At 40.6% G+C, this 21,310-nt stretch overlaps 2 protein-coding genes across 3 annotated transcripts in view; one reads left to right on the forward strand and one right to left on the reverse strand.

Moving 5' to 3' along the window:
• Positions 1-1,006: 1,006 nt before the first annotated feature.
• The window catches only part of CMSS1 (cms1 ribosomal small subunit homolog), a 397,612-nt gene continuing 377,308 nt past the window's right edge, over positions 1,007-21,310 (forward strand). The window contains exon 1 of the mRNA XM_068982987.1: positions 1,007-1,121. Coding sequence (XP_068839088.1) covers positions 1,058-1,121 — 64 coding nt within the window. The 5' untranslated portion in view covers positions 1,007-1,057. The remainder of the gene's footprint in view (positions 1,122-21,310) is intronic.
• Positions 12,550-21,310, reverse strand: part of FILIP1L (filamin A interacting protein 1 like) — a 112,723-nt gene continuing 103,962 nt past the window's right edge. The window contains exon 5 of one of the 2 annotated variants that reach the window (XM_068969695.1): positions 12,550-12,729. In XM_068969695.1, coding sequence (XP_068825796.1) covers positions 12,550-12,729 — 180 coding nt within the window. The remainder of the gene's footprint in view (positions 12,730-21,310) is intronic. The other variant, XM_068969703.1, reaches the window with a different exon arrangement.

The raw sequence follows: 21,310 nt of genomic DNA on the forward strand, positions 1-21,310 counted from the left end.
TCAGATTGAGAGTCCCGGTCCTTTCTGAGAATGCATTCCCATCCTTAGCTTAGACCTTTACTCTTACATGCAGTAGCTTCCCTCTCAAGTTGGTGAAATCTGGAAGGCCGGATCATATCCTACTCATCTTTAAACCAGTATTCAAAACATAGTGCCAGGCACACGGCGTGTATTTAATGCACTTTGTATGACTTTCACCTCAGTGTCTGTCCTGAAAAGTATCGTCCACACTTACTTTCCAGTTGGCCCCAGCACAAGGTGCCAAGCGGCCATCTCTGCCACTCCAGGACATGAGACCAGCATTGTAGGTCTCTTACCTAAACTTGGGCAGCGACTGGCTCCTTTCTTCTTCCCTTGTTTCACAAAACCGAAGGGGATGTGGGGAAGTCGACTCTGAAACCCTGATTTCTCGGGTCTGTCCGTGGACAATCCTTTTTGGACCAGTGAACATTTTCTTTCCGCATATAGTATATATATATTTTTAAAAAGCAATACTCTCATCTACCACAAAGGTCCAAAATTCATGGTCATGACTTGTGCACGTTTTTTAAAAAAGCAAACAGTGCAAAATACTGACGCCCAAACTGTAACATACAGACGAAAACACATCCACGTGCTACGGTTTTCTCCCGCGACCCAAAGCCTTTGAAACTGAATGGAGAAAAACTGTCTTAGCATTCTGTCTCGCACTTTCGACAATATCTATTCGGCAAAAATAAAACCTAAACAAAAAGTTTTAAAATAACCATTTAAAAAGTTGATACACTTTTATTTTTGCTTACGTGTCTTCTCTTCTTTTGGCTTTTGTAGGGGTTTATTTTAAGTCTTCAAACTGACCCTGCTCGTCCACACGGGTGTAGAAACTGCGACGAGTTGGACACGGCTGCCGGGGAGGCGGGGCCGATGTTATGATGTCATCGCCACGGGGCGGAGGCGACAGTGTCTGAGTAGGGGCTCCGCGTGCTGCAACGCCCGCTACCCGGCTCTGAGGCAGCGCGAATCCCGGCTGGCGCCTGCTTTTCCCTGGTGTTCCGCCCCGGCCGAGTCCCGCGTGGAGATGGCAGACGACCTTGGAGACGAGTGGTGGGAGAACCAGCCGGCAGGAACAGCCAGCAGCCCAGGTACCCACTCTGCCTCCCGCACCCCCAGCCCTTCCGTGAGCCTCAGCCCGGGCCGGCGCAGCCGCTGGCGGTGGCCGCGGTCTGTCGCGCGGTGGTGCGCGCCTCTGTGGAAGCGCGCGAGCGCTGCGGAGCAAGTGGGGCAAGAGATCTACTACACGTGAAACAGACAAGTGTGACAGTAACTCAGATCTGCCCTCTAGCCAGGAGGAATCCCTTCCCGAGCTGGTTTCTGTTCTTCCTTATTTCTTAATGGATAAGACAGTTTATGCGGAGACTGGGAGTTTGAGCGTAGCGATTAAGGGTTAACTCCTGGATTAGATTCAGACTGCTTCTGTTCAGGTCGCTCCTACAGCCCTTTAATACTGTTTCGCCTCCTTTTCCTCATCCGTAAAATAAGGATAATGATGCCAGTTTCGTAAGATTGTCGTGAAGATTAAATGAAGATAACGCAAATGATGCCCTTGAGCATAGTGCCTGGGTACATAACATGTGCGCAGTAAATATAAGCTTTAGTTTTTCTTGCTGTCATTATTATCATCATCATCATGTAATTTGGACTTTTAGAACCTGAGACTTGGAGATTCGCTTGGACTCACGCATTTGACAGCTAAGGAACATGAGACCTAAAGCTATCAAATAACATGACAAGTTCACAAAGCTGGTTGGTGTCAGAAACAAGACTAGAATTCAGTTAACACACTTCGGACAGTGTTTATTACGTTGTGTGTACCCACTGCCAGTGCAGTGAACATTTTATCCTTGAATAGATAGCATTAAATAAAACATTAAGTAACTCCTAACCACAGGCTGGCCTTGAATTTTTCAAGTCCCTGGCTTAATATACAATTTTTTAAAAAACATCATTCTTCAAGGTCTGCCTCTCTTCTTTACTAGATTCTAAGATTTTTTGAAGAAAAAGCCAAAGCCTGATTCATGTCTGTAGAGTCCACAGGGCCTTGCACATAATTGACAGTTGATACATATTTGCTACAAACACTAATGTTGAAATATCAGTTGAGAAATAGCCATTAAAAACAACAGAATTCTATTTACTACAGCATTGTTTCCAGAAGGACAGGCTTTAGGTACAACCTGAGCAGATGGCATTTTTACAAAGGTTGACAATATAATACTTCCTTGATTAAACTACTTGACCCCTTTTGTCACTTTGTTTTTAGCAGATGTATGTGCTTAAAGGCACAAATACCTTTTTTTGTGGGTTGTGGTATTTCACGTTTAATAAACCCTGCCTCTCATAACTGAAGTGTAAAAACTATATTTCATGGCACGATTCAAGGATAAAGGCTAATTAAGAAGTAAACACTTTTTGAGTGGTAAAGGGGAAACTTAATTCTTGGTTCTAGTCCTTTCTCTTGCCCATTGCCAGCTATATGTCTCTGAAGTTAGTCACCCTTTCAAAAGAAGGAAATTAACATATATTGAGTATCTACTGTATGCCAGATGTTTTCATAAATATGAATTCATTTAATCTTCATAACATGCTTAAAAAGTAAGCATTTTAATTTAATATTCATAACATGCCTAAAAGGTAAGTGTTACCTTTATGTTTAAATGACAGACAAGGGAGAGATCTGGCAAGAGGTTAGTCAAGAGCACCTGACTTTTAAGATCACACTTTTCCCACATTACTGTGTGACTTCTTTGGTCCTCAGGGTCACAATCTGTAAAGTGAGGGATCCTTAGAGATCGCCTCTTTAAGGGTTTTACCAACAAAGAGTTTTAAACTTTGAACCTAGATAGAACTGTGAAGTGCTACAGCCTCTGTCATCTAAGGATTCCCATCAAGGTATGTTGGAGTCTCCAGGATCACCCTACTTTTTAGGTTCTTTCTAACTGTAAGTCTGGGCTTTGAAAATTGCCAGCATTAAATTTATCAGAGGCCTTTGCTTTGTTACCTGCTTTGAAAATAGGTAAGTGTATGTGCTTCCTTGAGATCTGCTTGGTTGATTAGTTACTGGTGATTTGTCTCACTAATCTGAATAATGTTTCTGATTCAGAAGAAATCACAGTTGCACCAATCCAAGTTTCCTAATCCTACCAGTGTTAATAGAGAAACATCAGTCTGAAATGTGTGAATTATATTTTGTTTTGAAAGTTAAAAGAGAAATAGTGCCTTAAGTCACAGAAAGAGAAGATAGTTGTAAAATGCCTTTATTCCTGTATGTGTTGCACTGTGTGTGTATGCTTAGTCGTGTTCAGCTCTTTGGGACTTCGTGGACTGTAGCCCACCAGTCTCCTCTGTCCATGGAATTTTCCAGCCAAGAATACTGGAGCAGGTTGTCCTTTCCTACTCCAGGGAATCTCCCCAACCCAGGAATCGAACACGCATCTCTTGCATTGGCATGCGGGTTCTTTTTAAAACTGATGTGTTATGCTACTTGCCTATGAAAGTAAACATCCTTCCTTGAAAATCCCCTGTTCCCAGTTCATGCTTATGGTGGCAAGGTGATGGAACATTTAGTCATTGATTCAAAAGTCTACATTTATCTACCACAAAAGCCTAACATTCGTGGTTATGAATTCTTATGTACATTTTCTAAGAGGAAGCTATATATACACATGGATGCCCAAATCCTGACACATACTGCATATAATCTCATCCAGCTATCTGTTGTCAAATAAATGAACTGTTTTTGCTGTTTTCATGACTTCTTGCATGTGCTTTGTAATTCAGAGTTCATTACTAAGGGTCTTGATCTACATATGACCTTTTTTTGCATACATCTTTTAGCTTTTCATGGAGAAAGCAATGGCACCCTACTCCAATACTCTTGCCTGGAAAATCCCATGGACGGAGGAGCCTGGTAGGCTGCAGTCCATGGGGTCGTGAAGAGCTGGACACGACTGAGCGACTTCCCTTTCACTTTTCACTTTCGTGCATTGGAGAAGGAAATGACAACCCACTCCAGTGTTCTTGCCTGGAGAGTCCCAGGGACGGGGGAGCCTGGTAGGCTGCTGTCTATGGGGTCGCACAGAGTCAGACATGACTGAAGTGACTTAGCAGCAGCAGCAGTTTGTCTTTTCATAACCTGTTGTTTTTCTAGAGTCATTCTTTTTTTTTTGCACTTAACTTTATTGTGCTTCACAGATACTACATTTTTTTTTTAAACAATTGAAGGTTTGCATTGACCCTGTGTTGGTTAGCCTTTTTTGGCAATAAATTATTTTTTACTTAAGGTATGTACTCTTTTTATATGTAATGCTATTGCTCACTTAATAGAGTATGAATAGTGAAATGTAACTTTTATACACATTGGGAAACCAAAATATTCATGTGACTTTCTTTATTGTGATACTCACTTTAATGTGGTGGTCTGGAACTCAACTGAAACTCCAAGGTATGCCTGTGCTAGAATCCTGAATCGTACTGGAGGCCAACATGGGACCTGGCACTTGGTAGATGTTTAGTAGATATTAGCTGAATGAGTGAATGCATATGCTACAGGACTTTTGGTGATAATGTACACAAGTAGACATACAATTTCTCATCCAGTCTAGACACTTTGAGAGTGGAAAGCCGTGCTCTTAGAATTTTGCTGGGACTGTCTACTTGAGATGTCTGGTTACCCTGTTGGCATCATCATTGGTGGGGATTGGAGTCATGGCCCAGGACAAGGCAACTGAGAGTTGCCTCTGCTGAGGTGTGTGCTGCCCAATCTGCCTCAGGCAACAGAACCTAGGAATCCTCTAGTGATTTCTAGTATTTCATTTCACTTATTTCCTTATTCTCTGCTTTATTCCTTGCCTACCTTAAGAAATTATTGACTTGCATGCTATAGTCCCTGGGGTTGCAAAGAGTGGGACATGACTTAGTGACTAAACAACTACATGTAATACTACATAACACATAATTACTGCAATACATACAGTAAACAGTACATGCATTAGAATCATGATTCCAAAACATTAGTGCTAAAGTGACCAGGTGCAGTTCACCAAACTGGGCACTTTCTCAGTGTGAAGCTGAATGTTACTCACATTACAGTTTTTGTGACTTACGGAGCAGAGAGAGAGAATTCTTGCTATTGGAAGCAGTCAGTCATTCACAAACTGAAGAGAACACTGATTGTTTTCCCTTTTTATTCCAATAATATGCTCACTAAATTATCAAGTCAAGAGTCCAGTAAACAGCTGGGTTTATGAGTCTGCAGCTCCAGGCTTGCATCGGAGACATGGATTTAGGAATGACTGGCACATGTATAACTTACTTTTAAAAAGAATATTTTTAGCAAACTGCAGGACTCTTCGCTTCCACTTCTTTTGAGGCGGGTTTTTCATATGTTTCCCTGGCTTATTCTAAACCTTTGATGACTGCAAGGAGATCCAGCCAGTCCATTCTGAAGATCAGCCCTGGGATTTCTTTGGAAGGAATGATGCTAAAGCTGAAACTCCAGTACTTTGGCCACCTCATGTGAAGAGTTGACTCATTGGAAAAGACTCTGATGCTGGGAAGGATTGGGAGCAGGAGGAGAAGGGGACGACCGAGGATGAGATGGCCGGATGGCATCACTGACTCGATGGATGTGAGTCTGAGTGAACTCCAGGAGTTGGTGATGGACAGGGAGGCCTGGTGTGCTGCGATTCATGGGGTCGTAGAGTCGGACATGACTGAGCGACTGAACGGAACTGAACTGATGCCATCTCTTACTCAGCATCTAACTAGAAAACTGAAGTATGAAGACATTTCTGTGTACAGTGCGGGGAGATCACAGGTAACAATACTGATTTGCACTTGTTGAGTGGTGACTCTTTGCCAGATACAGTTTTGATTGGATTCCATGTACTGGCTCATTTAATCTTCACAGATTATTCTATAACCATGATATAGTTACTATTATCTCCTTTTTTTTTTTTAAGGAGGAAATTGAGGTAGTTAAGTGATTTGCCCACTGTTATTCAGTTGGTAAGTGGAGAGGCAGAGATTCATAGACAGGCAGTCAGGAAGCCAGTCTGTGCACTTAAATTTCTCAAAGTTATTTAATTATCAATGATAACAATTTCATCTCTAAAATAATAGTTTATAAACCTTTTGTTTATGTAAGTCATTGTTGTCAAATTGTCTGTTAACTCTTAGTCTCCCAAAGTGTACTGTTCTAAAGAACACTGACTACTGTGAGATGCAAATAATCCGGTTGCACCATTGGACTTTTCAGAGCAGTCTCTTCTCAGACACTCATACTTGGCCCTAGAACATGAGGCTCATATACCTGGCTGTCTTCTTGAAGTCTTTACTTATTTGATGAAAATGTTAACTATAAATGAGACTCAACTCCTGAATTTTTCCCCAAATCTGCTTTTTCTCCAGACTTCCCTATCTCAGTAAATTCAATCACCAATTAACCAATTTCGCAAAGGCCTAGGAATATTCTGATTTATTCATTTACTTTTTTCACCTGTTACATCTGATCTATCCAGTCTTGTCTCTGTCTCCAAAACACATCCTGAATTTATTTTTCCTTTTATTATTATTTTTTTGCTTGTTTGTTTACATCATCTGAATATGTGCTGTCGTCCTCCCTTGCCTAAACCTCTGCAGTAAACAAACAGGACTCCTAGTTTCCATCTTGTCCCTCTATTCTTCACTCAGCAGCTGTAGTGATCAGTCACATCACATTCCTGCTTAAACCTGTCAGTGGCTTCCCCCCTGGATTGCTTACCATGGTTGCTATCTGCTGGAACCTACTTACTCTCCTGTAGGTTATGCTGTACCAGCCACACCAGCCTTCTTAATGTGCCACAACTGACCAAGCTCATTCTGTCTTATCCATTTGCAGTAGCTAATGAATTTTGAATGGTTGGCCTTTTCTTGACATTAAGACCTAAGTTCAAACATACTAAATAGGAAGCCCTTCCTGTTCAGTCAGTCTAGAGTAGCTATCCACTTACATTATCATGTTATAGTAATTCTCATCAGAGCATTGGTCACCAGCTATTATTTTCCTTATTAAATTATTGCAGTCTCCCCACACTAGTACATAAGTACCATGTGAGCAGAGATTTGTTTATCTTGTTCTTTGCTGTATCCTCAGGGCTACTTAGAAGACACTCATTAAGAATTTGTTCATTAAGAAATTAACTGTTAGTATTTCCCAGCCACATCTTGGAGACTTTAACATAGGATTTCTACATCTGAAGAAACTTGGTCCACTGGAAGTGTTAACATCTTGCTCAGGCTTTTGTTAAACTTGGCAGATGTTGCTTTTCTCTTTCTGAAAATGTGTTAGAAGTCCATGTTTTACAACTGTGTCTACTACTGTTTCAGTCTAACCACATTTGGGTTTAGTTTTTAACTTATGTTTTGAAATTCTGTATTTGAAAGGACAGAAGACTTTTGCTTTGTAAATGAGCTGGTAATTCCCAGTGATGATGGCTTTTATCACCTGAAATCTTTGTGATTGTTCATTTTGTTTGAAATTGCTGAAGTAAGCATTATAAATATTTTTGTTGTAATATTACTTAAATATATTGTAATGTTGTAATATTACTTTAAAAAATCACACTGCTTTATGCTAAGTTCCTTCTGGAAGTAGTGAAGTTGGGGCACACCTTGGATTTTTTAAGCATAAATAGCTTAAGTTTTTGTGTTTTTTTGCTTTTCTAACATCAAAGTTAGGCCTTATAGCATTAATTTTACCTATAGGCATCCAGGCATGGTAGATGTTGTAAAGCATTGTCTCTGCATGTAAAATTCAGACTTGGACTATTTACAGTTGATGTTGATAACATACATCAGAGCATCAATTTCAGAGCATGTTGTTTTCAAAATCATTTATTGAGCCCTCATGCTTGGCCCTCTTTTAGAAATTACAATGGAGTTAGAGGAAAAAACATAATCTGTTTACCTTATGAGATTTACACATTGATATGGTTCAATCAAAATGCAAGTAATATTATTTTAAGACAGATGTTTAAGGGCAGAAAACAGGGGTAGGATAAATTTTAAAAAGAAAGAGGAGAGAGCATACAACATTTTTGTTCTGTACTTGAAGATTGTAACTAATGGACCAAGTTTTACTTTACTTACACAATTTCTATGATTCTTGTAAATGATTGAACAAGCGGTATGTGAAGGTATGCATGCATGCTCAGTCATGTCTGACTGAGACCCCATGGACTGTAGCTCGCCAGGCTCTTCTGTCCATGGAATTTTCCAGGCAAGGATACCACAGAGTGGGTTGCCATTCCCTTCTCCAGGGGATCTTCCCGACCCAGGATCGAACCTATGCCTCTTGTGTCTCCTGAATTGGCAGGTGAATCCTTTACCACTGCTCCACCTGGGAATCCCTAAAGAAGTGGTTCTTGACAATAATTATGAATGTTTAAAGGTGCAGATTTACACTTCTTTTTCTAAATAACATGTATAGTAGTTCTGCTGTCTTAGAAAATACCAGAAATTTAGAAGGCCTAGAAATAGTTTATTTCCCCACTCAGATTCAGCAGTAGCACATTACGTTATTTTGTGATATAAATCCTTTGACCTGTTCTTATCTGATGTTCTTTAATTGAACACTTTAGTGCATATGTAGAAGTATACATTTTACAAAAGAGATCACAAGCAAGCTTGAAATGTAGTTTTTTCATTTTCATCAGCTTTTATGGAATTTTTAATCACATTCTTAAATTGCTAGCATTGCTTTTACCAATTAGTTGATTAAGCTCTTCTTAAGTTGTTGAGTTCCTTACTAGTCTAGATCACACTAGAACAGCAGTAAGAAAACTGCTTTTGTAAAAGGCCAGATAGTAAATAGTTTAAGCTGTGTTTGGCCAGTCAGTGTCACAGCTACTCAACTCTGCTATTGTATTGTAAAAATGATCATATAATACATATGTAAACAAATGAACATGGCTGTGTTCCAATAGAATGTTATCCATAAACAACAAAATCTGAATTTCATGTAATTTTCACATCTCACAAAATATTCTTCTTGATGTTTTTTCCTATTTAAAAATATAAAAACTATTCTTAACTTTATGAACATACAGAACGACAGTGGGGTGAATTTGGCCTGTGGGCTGCAGATCCCTGCCTCAGACTCAGTGTCAGACCCCCAGTGTTATGACACATATCATTTGAAACACGTCCCAAACAGAATTCCACATCACATCAGATCCTCCATTACTTAGCCCATAATTGCCAGTCATGTATTAGATCAGTCATTTTCCTGTTAAAATCAGACACTTGATTCTAAAAAGTTACAAGATCAGTTCAGAAATCATTGAAGTTAAATGAAGAGCCGAGGAAAGACTCCAGCATACAAATATCAGGTTATTAAACTTTTTTTTTCCAATTTGAATGTATCTTTGTTCACTTGTATTTTTATCTGTTTTCAAAAAATTTAACCTAATAAAAGCACTCTAAAATTATTAGGATAGCTTCTTTTATTTTTATTTTTAGAAGGAGCATATTTCTGCAGAAACAGGATTATGCTCAGGAGGCAGAATTCTTTATATTTTGGTTGTGTTACAGGTCAAACACCATTTTGTTGAATTTACCCTGGTTGTAAGTTGTTCATGCATTTTTACCGTATTATATATTGCTTTAAAATAAGAAGTATAGTTTTTGGCTGGTAATCCTTTTGTTAGAATAGATTTTATTTTAAAGACCTGTCTAAATAGCATTCAGTTCAGTTCAGTCACTCAGTCGTGTCCAACTCTTTTTGACCCCATGGACTGCAGCACGCCAGGCTTCCCAGTCCATCACCAACTTCCGGAGCTTGCTCAAACTCATGTCCATCGAGTCAGTAATGCCATCCAACCATCTCGTCCTCTGTTGGCCCCTTCTGCCTCCAGTCTCCTACAGTATCAGGATCTTTTCCAGTGAATCAGTTCTTCGCATCAGTGGGCAAAGTATTGGAGCTTTAGTTTTGGCATCAGTCCTTGCAGTGAATATTCAGGACTGATTCCCTTTAGGATTGACTGGTTTGATCTCTTTGAAGTCTAAGGGACTCTCAAGAGTCTTTTCCAACACCGCAGCTCGAAAGGACCAATTCTTTGGCGCTCAGCCTTCGTTATGGTACAACTCTCACATCCATACATGCCTACTGGAAAAACCATAACTTTGACTATACAGACCTTTGTTGGCAAAGCAATGTCTCTGCTTTTTAATTTGCTGCCTAGGTTTGTTACAGCTTTTCTTCTAGGGAGCAAGTATCTTTTAATTTCATGGCTGCAGTAACTGTCCACAGTCATTTTGGAGCCCAAGAAAATAAAATCCATTTAAAGATGGATTTCTGCCGCTTGCTTGCTCATCTTCAAGGTAAAATATTCCCAGGGTGTTGTGTTTTTCTGTGAGTACTGTTGGTGTTTGTTTTTCCTGTTTTGTTTCATGCTTCTTTCCAGTCTGTTTGGGTTCCACCCTAAGAGGTTCAGTGTTTCCTCTTTGTATTAGCATAATTATCAGTGTTGAATGTTATGCAGCATAACTGCTTTTCCTGATCCTGTCATGTACCATTGCCATCTCTTAGTACATTTTCTCACTTAATTCTTAACTGAATGGCTTTTCTGTCCCTCATTCACTCATTCTGTTTGCTGAATATTACCTGCTAATATCAGGCACAGTCATAAGCACCCTCCACTTTTTCCCACTTCACCATCTACCTGTTACTGCCCTGTACTTCCTTCTGAACTATCTCGTATTATTGTCATGTCAGTGGGTTATCATCTTTTGTAATCCATTCCTTCCATTGTTCTCTTACTGCTTTCCTTTAGCTTAGACTTTTCCACTTGGTGTTTTTAATCCAATTAACCCCCCTACCTTCCCCTTATACACTTGCCTGCTGACTGCTGCATGTCATCCCTCTTTTTGACTTGCATAGCTCAGTGCTGCCCAGGTTTTCAGCCCCATCTCCAATTCCCTGAAATTGAAGTGGGCCCCAGGGGCATTTGTATAGTGACATCAGTGCACTGGAGTGGGCTTGGCTGTATGAATGTGGAAATGGCAGTTCCTTTGCTCCTGCTCTGCTGACTGCATCCCAGGACAGTGAGCGGAAGCACTGTCCTTAGCCAGGAGGATTTCTTCCAGGATCATGCCTCCAGTTCTTGGTGCCAAAGTACAGAAAACCTTGGGTCATACTCTTCTAGAATTTTTCTTTTTTTCTGACTGAAGCTTTGTGAGATGTAACTGTGTCCCATGTCAAAAATACATTTGTCTTAAAACATTATTGTGTTACTCTGCCCACACTAAATTACAGACACACCTTTCTCTAGATGCTTTCTAGATTCTTTCTCTAGATTTCCCTAGTTTTTAGTGTGAAGAAAATAACTAGTTTACTGCCAGGAACCTGAGCTCTGCCTTGTAGATGATTGGTTGAATTCAGTATTCTGTAGTTGGACATAGTCATGGATGCTCAGAACTTAAGGAACCAGGGGAATTATTTAGCTTTTCTGTTTTTGCATTCTGGAAACTCAGGGCCTAGGCTAATGAATGCCAAGCTCTGTGTCAAATGAGTGAAAATTTTGAATTGGAACTTGAGTCTCCTGATCACAAGCTTTTGTTGAATCAAGTGCTTTTTCTATAGTGTTGATTCAGATGTAATTTAAAAAATGTCGTATGAGATGATAAATTTTTTTTTTTAAACATCCAAGACAGTGATTCATATCTCCCTAAAAGATCTCAGTATTGGTGACCTTTGACTCTCAGGTGTCCTGATTACTATAGAAAGTGCAGATAACAATCTAAAATGGTTTGCTTTACAAGCCTAGCAGTGAGATTCCGTGGCCTGGTATATACAGGAGGCGCAACTTACTAGGAAAAGGACAGAAGATTAAGTGCCTGCAGCCGAGTGTACACACTACCCCAGCAGTTACCAGGTAGGCCACAAAAAGGACGTGTTTGGCTGTTACTCATTTTTGTTGTTCCTTTCCTTCTTGTAACTAAGAAGAACCACTTTTTTTTTTTCCCACCCCCGTCCTGATCAAAAGAAGTCATATTTTTAGACCTTAAAGTATGATTTTAACCAACCTGCCGTTTTTAATCTTTCTTGAAGCAGAGTAGGAATTCTTGCTACCACATATTCTTAGCAAAGTTCTGTGGAATGAAGAATTACTTCCGGGTTCACCAGAAAATTTTCAAAGTATTCCAACAAATCCAGTCCTGTTTTGGGCTATTGTCCAGCTTTGGGTTGCATTACAAGCAGGATGGCGAGTTGGGAGGATCTGGGGTGTGTGTCTGGGCCTACGATTTTATCTGTATGTGTATGCATATGCATACATAGGTGAAAGAATGGTAGCTGTGCTGCTCCTTCAGGATGGCACCAGGCCCAGCAGCCTGTGAACGGACCATCTGTCTGTCTGCTGCGTCGCCATTTCCTGGAGAGGTGGCCCTTTATCTTTGTCCTTCCATGCTTAAAACTCCAGGTTCCGAGATATTTCTGTCAGTGAATGTATCCAGGCCCTGCATTGGCATGACTTACCTTTTCCCTCCCAAGTGGAGGAAAGTGTTAGAGGTGACAGTCCTTATGATGTGTAGCTTCCCACAGCCAGTCTTATCCGTAGGCCCTGGAGGAGCTTTAGGGGAAGGCTTAGTGATGCCTGTAGATTTTGGTTTAGGGATCCGTGTTGGAATTCTCTGCTTGCATACCTCCTTGATCTTGAATTAAACAGAAAAACAGAAGGTAGTTAATAGTACAGTTGGTAGAGAAGCAGACATTGTCCAGGACATAGAGTCAGATTGGAGATTTTGGCTTTTTTGAAAACACTAGGTTCTAGGGACATATCTAGGTTCTAGGGACATATCCGGAGAAGGCAGTGGCACCCCACTCCAGTACTCTTGCCTGGCAAATCACATGGATGGAGGAGCCTGGAAGGCTGCAGTCCATGGGGTCGCTGGGAGTTGGACACGACTGAGTGACTTCACTTTCACGTTTCACTTTCATGCATTGGAGAAGGAAATGGCAACCCCCTCCAGTGTTCTTGCCTGGAGAATCCCAGGGATGGGGGAGCCTGGTGGGCTGCTGTCTCTGCGGTTGCACAGGGTCGGACACGACTGACATGACTTAGCAGCAGCAGCAGCAGGGACATATCAGATTAAGGATTGTCATGTTGAAGAAAAAAACTTCAGTTAAACAGTTCACCAACATGAGTTAAGTGTGTGCTGTGTTCAAGACCCTCAAGTGTAGATAATGTTAGATACAGAGATAAATAGGTTATGTTTCTTGCTTTTTAGCAATCATGGTATAGTGGTAGATAAACAAGAGAAGTGTCCCAAATTCATCTCAAAGTTTAATGAGATTTCCAGAGAAAGGTGAATTTCAAATGAGGGGTCTAAGAGAGCTTCATTGAGAAAGTAACATTTGTCTTGGGCCTCCAAAGACTAGGGGCTTCCCTGATGGCTCACAGGGTAAAACGTCTGCCTCCAATGCTGGAGAGCTGGGTTTGATCCTTGGGTCGAGAAGATTCTCTGGAGAAGGAAATGGCAACCCACTCCAGTACTCTTGCCTGGAAAATTACATGGACAGAGGAGCCTGGTAGGCTATAGTCCATGGGGTTGCAAAAAGCTGGACATGACTGAGCAACTTCACTCACTCCAAAGACTAGTAGGATTGTTAACAGCAGAACGGGAGAGCATTCCAGAGTAAAGGAATACTTTGACAATGTTCTTGAGATAGGAATTGGATACAGTTGAGAAATGGAATGACTTTAAATTAGGTTGTGTTTGAGAAACAGAATGGGAATGTAGACTAGGGCTAGATAGGGGAAATTGTACCTGATCCTATAGACTCTGTGTGTGGGGGGCGGGGGGTGGGGGGGTGGATGGGTGGTGGTAGGGGAATAATAAGGACTTAGGCATATTGTGGAGGTACAATTGAACTAATATTTGTCCACAGCATATGAAGGGTGAGAGAGGAGTCACAGGTTGAATGATCTTGACTGGGAAAGCAGGTTGTGGAGTGTCAAAGAGTAAAGGCTTGATTTAGTTCATATTTGCTTAGAAATATACTCTTATTTACTTAGGAAGAATATTCTGGATTAATACGTGTTGGTAAAGAGATGGGAAAAAGGTCTCAGGTAACTAATTCTCCCATTATAATCCACAGGGATGACGATGATGAAGACAACTTCCCCCATTTTGTTGCTCTGACTTGAAAAAGAGAAATCTTTTAAAAATGCATTGTCATTTTCATCATAGATTTCAAATAGTGTTCTTACGGAAACCCTTTTTGTGTTGTTTTTTATTCTGTAGAAATCTGTTTACACATTTTTATTATACTGATAAAAGTACAGTAAAGTCCCATGGTCTCTTTATGTAAACATTCACTTATTTTAAGTGCCCCCTAACTATTAATAGCAACCACATTTAGGTTTTCAAATAAATACTACACAGACTTGGCTATAAAATATGAATCCTTCAATAAAATATAAACTATATGAGGAATATGCTTTCTTTTGGTACAGCCTTCTCTATGCCTAGGCACTAGGAGAATTGTTAGGCTTTAGTGTTCTTACTGACATTTTTTTTTAATACTTAATCCTAAGCATGGCAACCCACTCCAGTATTCTTGCCTGCAGAATCCCCATGGACAGAGGAGCCTGGTGGGCTACAGTTCATGGGGTCACAAAGAATTGGACATGAGTGAGAGACTAAGCACAGCACAGCAAGCATAGCAAATGAAATATTGATACTCTGATACCATTCTCCTGCCAGGAAATAATCACAAATGCAGGCAAGGCTCTTTGTTTTAACATTATTTATAACAATGAAAAATGGACATAGTTTAAGGCTGTAATAATCAGTATAGAGTAAATGAATTACACTGTAATCACATGAAAATATTATGCTGTCTTTAAATAATGATGCTTTTGAAGATATAGAAAACTGTTTACTGGAAATGTTAAAAGCAGGATTTAAAACTGTATACATGCTTTTACTGTGTATATTTGAAGAGAAAATACTAGGAGAAAATACACCAGTGGGGAGATCAAACCAGCCAATCCTAAAGGAAATCAACCCTGAATATTCACTGGGAGGACTGATGGCTGCAGCTGAAGCTCCCGTACTTTGGCCACCTGATGTGAAGAGCCAACTCATTGGAAAAAGACACTGATGCTGGGGAAAATTGAGGGCAATAGGAGAAGGGGACGACACAGGATGAAATGGTTGGATGGCATCACAGACTCAATGGACATTAGTCTGAGCAAACTCCAGGAGATAGGGAAGGACAGGAAAGCCTGGCAAGCTTCAGTCCCTGGGGTCGCAAAGAGTGAGACACAACTTAGTGATTGAACAACAACAAATCAGTGGTTAACTCTGGTTAGTGGAGTTATAGTGTTTTCCATTTTTCTTATATCTTCTCTATACACTACATTTTCTGTAATTAAGAAGTATATAATTAAAAAAAACACACACTAAGTTATATTAAAGGATAAAAAGGAAATAAATACTGAAGAGATCAGGACAGTTCTGTGAACATCAACATATTGTGCAAACCATGAGTAAGTCGGCTGACCTTATAACCACAGCATTAATAATAGCCTCTACAAAATAGGTTTCAGTGATGTCCTTTACCTTTGTCAAGAATTAGATCGGTTGTCCTGTTTAGTGTACAAAAATCTGTGTTGGGATTCTACTTAAATTGTGGATTCTTGGGCCTTACCTCTGGAAACTGTAATTCATTTAAATGTCTATGGATACACCCAGGAATCTGCATTTTAAATAAACTCTCAAGGTGATTTATCTGATGCAGGGTGGTCAGCCTGACATACTTTGATAAACACTGCCATAGTTGAATCTCATTTAGATAATAAGCTTTAAGGTTTCTTTCTACCTAGAACTCTTGTCTGCTTGGGTGTGGGAGGTTTAGTACTGTAGAAGCCAGTGTTTCGTGGCCCAGTGGTCCTGGATGCTCATCAGAACCACCTGTGGGGCTTTTAAAGCACTGCAGATGCCCAGATCCCATCTCAAAATCTCCCGACTCAGATTGTCTAGGAATGTGGAATGAGCACCACAGGTTAGTCAGAACTGAAATCTGTCCAATAAACTAATTGGTATTGAAGACAGTATTTATGGGTCTTGTTTCTGGTGAGCTATACTGATATGTGTTTGTAAAGACAGCATGGCTTGGAATAGTCATTGGTAGGGTCAGCTGCCTGAAAGTTACTGGGTTCCCATTGTTTCTACACCATTGATTCTGCAAGTTAATTTTGGTTTTCTTGATAACTCTTGATCTCACTTCATAGTTTTTACCTTTAGATGGCAGCAGAGGCTAGTTATATTATTAGGACAACTCTCAATTTCATTCCCAAATCTTAAAGAAAAAGCTATGTTTTTTTTGTTTGTATGAATTTTATACTTGGACATGTTTCAGTAAATGAGGTAGAGAGCTTTAAAATGTGTCATCTCTTGGATCATTTTTATAGAACACTATGTCAAATAGCTCCAAGAAAGCTTTATCCGAATTTGGAGAGCATATTGAAGGAGCAATCGATGCATATGGCTCTTTTAAGACCACACAGTGATTAAGAATTGGAGGTTCCTGGGTTTCATCAGAAAGCAGATGTCTTGGAGGAGATTAAGCAAGTTGGAAAGCTCATTCATAGAAGAAAAGTTTGTGGGTTTTGTTTTTTTTTTTAATGTTTAACTCAGTTTAACATGGAGATTGGGGTTTGGAATGGATTACAAGTTTAAAAGATGCTGAGTTCAGTGAGGCAGAGGCCTCACTTATATTTAGGTAACAGTAGAAAGAAAAGGAGAATTCGTTAAGTTCTTAAAATGTTAGCTTGTTTAGCCTGTAGGTTCTTAAAAGAAACCGAGATATCTATATGATTATGATTACAGCAAGTCATTAGATAGCAGTCAGGCTTAATGACCAAAAGAAGTACTGAAAGGGAAAATGTTTTATTCAAAATCTCAGTTCTGCAATCCAATTTCTACTTGATCCTTGTCCTCCTTCACACTATACTGGAGGGCAAACACCGGAACAAAATTAGTTTCCTTGTATGAGGAAACTGTCAGATCCTAGTTACACAGCTGGAATCAGGATGTTTCCTTTTCTCTAAATGAAATTAATTGTGTAAGTACTTTGAACTTTTTGGAGATGTATTGGCAACATATTGTGTAAGAAAGCTGTGTTCCCTCAGGAGTGTTCTTGACGCCAGGGACTGCAGGGCCCTCACTACACCTTTAACTCTAGAGGTTGAAAGGCTCAGGACTTCCAGAGACCTTGAGTGGTTTTCATCTGTGGTCACTGGGGTAGGCAAGGGAGGGGCAGAGTCAGGGCTGCCTGACTCGCTTAGGGACCCAGCTATGGAATGCTTTGGTCAAGGCCCTTGGGTTATCAGAATGACAGTGTTTTGTATTTTTGTTTTTATCTCTGTTTATGGGAAAGTACATAAGTAATGATGATGGATATGGTGATGAAAAGAAGGAAATGCTAAAATGAGAAAAAATGTCTTTGGAATATTATTGCCTTTTGTCTTTTGTATTGTTTGGTAAATCACTGCTAATTTTTTTTTTTTTTAAGGAAACAGCAGATAATGAATCTGGCAGATAGCCCAGAATTTCATATGCTGCTTTGGCGTTTTTCTCTTGATTTTCTCAGAACTTCCTCATTATACAATAAAACTTTGTCACTAAAATTTTAGTTTTATATGGCAAACGGTCCTTCAAAAGGAAACTCTGTAGTTTCATTAGCTCATTCCCACTAATGTCTTGTGAGAGAACGTTTGGTTTTAAATAGAACTGCAGTGCTGTGATTTATATTTAAGAGTTGTCCAGTTTCTGAGGTGAAGGCTAGAGGAAATTGATGCTTTCATTTTATAATGTAACATGGTTTGTGGTTGTACCTAGTCACCTCCCAATCTTTCTGTGGTAATTACACCATGGGTAGTCCAAGAATAAGCATTGAAGTACAGTTTTCAAAAATCCTTCCTAACCTAGTTACTTCCATTTTTGTGTTCAGACACATAGCATCCCATTTAGAAACAGAATGTTCAAATATACTAACCTTGAACTGTTTTGTTTATCCCCTTTCTTTTTATTCATCTGTCAGGTTTTTCAGCTCAGCTTTTTTCTTTTTCTTCTATTTTGGTACCCACTCCCGTCTTTCTCCTTCCCTTACATACACCCACGTAACTTTTAAAAATCATTCTCCAGCTTATATTTTACAACAGCCCTGGGTCAGTGACTAGAGCACTGGGTGTGGAGCCGGGTAGACCTGGGTGGGTCTCGATTCTGGTTCTGGCACCACTATCTCTGTGTTCTTGATCAAGCCAGTCAGCCCGTGGCCGACCTTAGTTTCCTCATCTTGTAACCCTTAGGATTAGACTGCCTACTTGCAAGTTCCTTAGTGGGTAGAGATACTGTGTAGGAAAGTCCCTGGCGCATCCAAAGTGCTAGTTGTTACTAATGTCAACATTATTATCTTTACTTTTTTCTTTTTTTCTTTTCTTTTTTACTTGTACTTTTTCTTTCTTTCTGTTCTTAAGGTACTCATTTCTTGATCATAACGATAACTTGTCTTCTTTGGTTATTTTACATTTCTTGTTTTTCTGCTTTATCTCTTGCTCTCCCATCTCTCCAGTTAATTCTTGGAAACATATTGCTAAGCATAGCAGTTGCAGCAGCTGACCAGGCAGTGCCAGGTATTGGGCTGTGTTTCTAACCACCCCTGGCCCAGAAAACCTTCACACATCCTTTTCTGCCCTCATCCTACTTAGTCTATTCATTGTCTTTCTTTTTTAGAGTTTATTTGAAAACATATTCTGTCCTGTCTTTTAATTGTTCAGAAATGAAGCATTTATACCATCTATAAAGTCTTTTGACCCTGACATTCAGTGATTCTATGAAAACAAGTGCAAGTCAACTGTCGCACCCAGGTGTGTTGTTAGACCTGTGCACTTTTGCTGAGCTCCTATTACCAGCAGTATTTAAGTCCTGGATAATGTAGTACAGTGGTTCTTAACGTTTATAAACCCAAGAATGAGCCAGGCAGCTTGTTAAGATGCAGATTCTTGCACTGGATTTCACAGGTCTGGGGATGTGGAAATCTGTGGAGGTCTTGGTAATTCTGATAAATGCGATCATTTTGAGAAACATTAATATGAGAGTTTCAAAAAATAAATGACAGCTTATTCTTACTCAAGAGATTATAGGATTATAGTGTAAGAGGGGTGACAAAAGACTAGAATGAGGCAAAATTAAGTGCTATAATAAAAGTACAAACAGAAATGATTTGGAAACTCAGGAAAATTGAGAAAAATAAAGAATTTTCTGGAGGAATTGACACTTGAGGTAGGAGTAAGATTTCAGTAAAGGAACAAAGAGAGAAGAGCATTATTGTCCAAGGAACAGCATGAGCAAAGGCCTAGCGCTAGAAGGCCTGTGGTGTGTGAGGAGATGGCCAGTGCAGCGTCCTGCTGAGGGCGCCCATTACGTCCAGAGTTTCAAAGGGAAAGGAGGTGACAGGTGGAGGCCTGACTGAAAGTCTGGATTTGGGCCACTCAGTAATGTAAGTGCTAAATAAGTGTGGTTTTGAGGCGAGGGACTGGAGAGTTGCCATGGTCAGGACCGGGTTGTAGAAAGATCACCAGCCACACAAGTGAAGGATGTATTAGAGGTGTGGGGTTAAATCCAATAGTTTAACTATTTTACAGTAGCATCTGTTCTGAAGTCTGGTTTTGGGGCATACCAGCACAGATAAGGAGAAGGCAATGGCACCCCGCTCCAGTACTCTTGCCTGGAAAATCCCATGGATGGAGGAGCCTGGTGGGCTGCAGTCCATGGCATTGCTAAGAGTCGGACACGACTGAGTGACTTCACTTTCACTTTTCACTTTCATGCATTGGAGAAGGAAATGGCAACCCACTCCACTGTTCTTGCCAGGAGAATCCCGTGGTCAGAGGAGCCTGGTGGGCTGCTGTCCATAGGGTCGCACAGAGACTGAAGTGACTTAGCATGCATGCGTGCACTGTAGAAGGAAATGGCAACCGACTCCAGTGTTCTTGCCTGGAGAATCCCAGGATGGGGGGAGCCTGATGGGCTGCTGTCTATGGGATCACACAGAGTCAGACACGACTGAAGCGACTTAGCAGCAGCAGCAGCAGCACAGATAAAAGAGAGAAGGCAGAGGGAGAAATACCAGGGCAGAGTGGTCGGCTGGATCTAGAGGATGAGCAGAGAAGTGGAGAACAGGACTCAGATGTTGACCCTGGGTGACAGGGAAGGTGGTGGAACACCACCAGAAGTGAGACAAAGCAATCAGAGAGCAATCCAAGAGTGACAGAGCCCAGGGGTGTGGGCACATGCCAGGTTTGAAGTGCAGTCCAGTCTTCCATATGCAGCTGTTTGGTAGGCATTGAAAACTTGGAGATGCTGCTTTGAGAATCATCATAGAAAAACTGCTGATACCATTCAAGTGGCTGAGGCAGCCCAGGGAGAAAATGTGATTCCCCCTCACCTGCCACTTTTTCCTTCTCCCAGCGTGGGTACTTCTGTATAATTTCCCCAAAGCCTGAGAAGTGAGTTTTATGCCCGCATTCCCACTACAAGCCTGCCTGTTTTATTAACTGATAAGAGTGTGACTAGTTCTGAGAGTAGCCCTCTAAGGAGAAGTTTCTTTCCAGTACTTGAACAATGCACAGTGATTGAGCCGTTTTCCAAGCATCGATTGGCTCTCTGAGGGGAGGGAAACCCTGCCCCTCTCCTGTGGTTACCAGGCTGGCCCCTGGGCCATTATATTTGGGCTGAACAGACAGAATACTTAAACTTGCAGTCTCTGAGGGAGACCCTTAGCACAGGGGTGTTCAGTAACTACAGGATGGTCCCCCTATAGCACATTTCCTTCCTTATTGGCAGTCTGAGAACGCCTGGAACAGAGCCATAGTTGATAGGTCGGCCTAAGAAAATAGTACTAATTGTCCATTGTTCTCCCTAGTTCTCTCATTGTGCTTCTTAGAAGCTAAAATCAGCAACTCCAGCAGCATTTATATTTTTGCAATATATATGCGTTATTATAATCAGAATAAAGTTTTATATAAAAAATAGTGCTGCTTGTGTCTGTCACTGTGAGAGAGATTGTCCTACTCAGAGTGATCCCTGCTACCCTGAAGGGACCCGTCAGGTGTTTAAATGTTTCTCGTGTAATGGACTCTTTAGGGATCTATTGCAGTTTTTAGTTAACTCCTCTTTCTATAAAATGATACTTCTCTGAGGCCTCAAAACTGTCTGGTATCAG

The sequence above is a fragment of the Capricornis sumatraensis genome, chromosome 1 (assembly GCF_032405125.1).
Source record: "Capricornis sumatraensis isolate serow.1 chromosome 1, serow.2, whole genome shotgun sequence".
Lineage (NCBI taxonomy): Eukaryota > Metazoa > Chordata > Mammalia > Artiodactyla > Bovidae > Capricornis > Capricornis sumatraensis.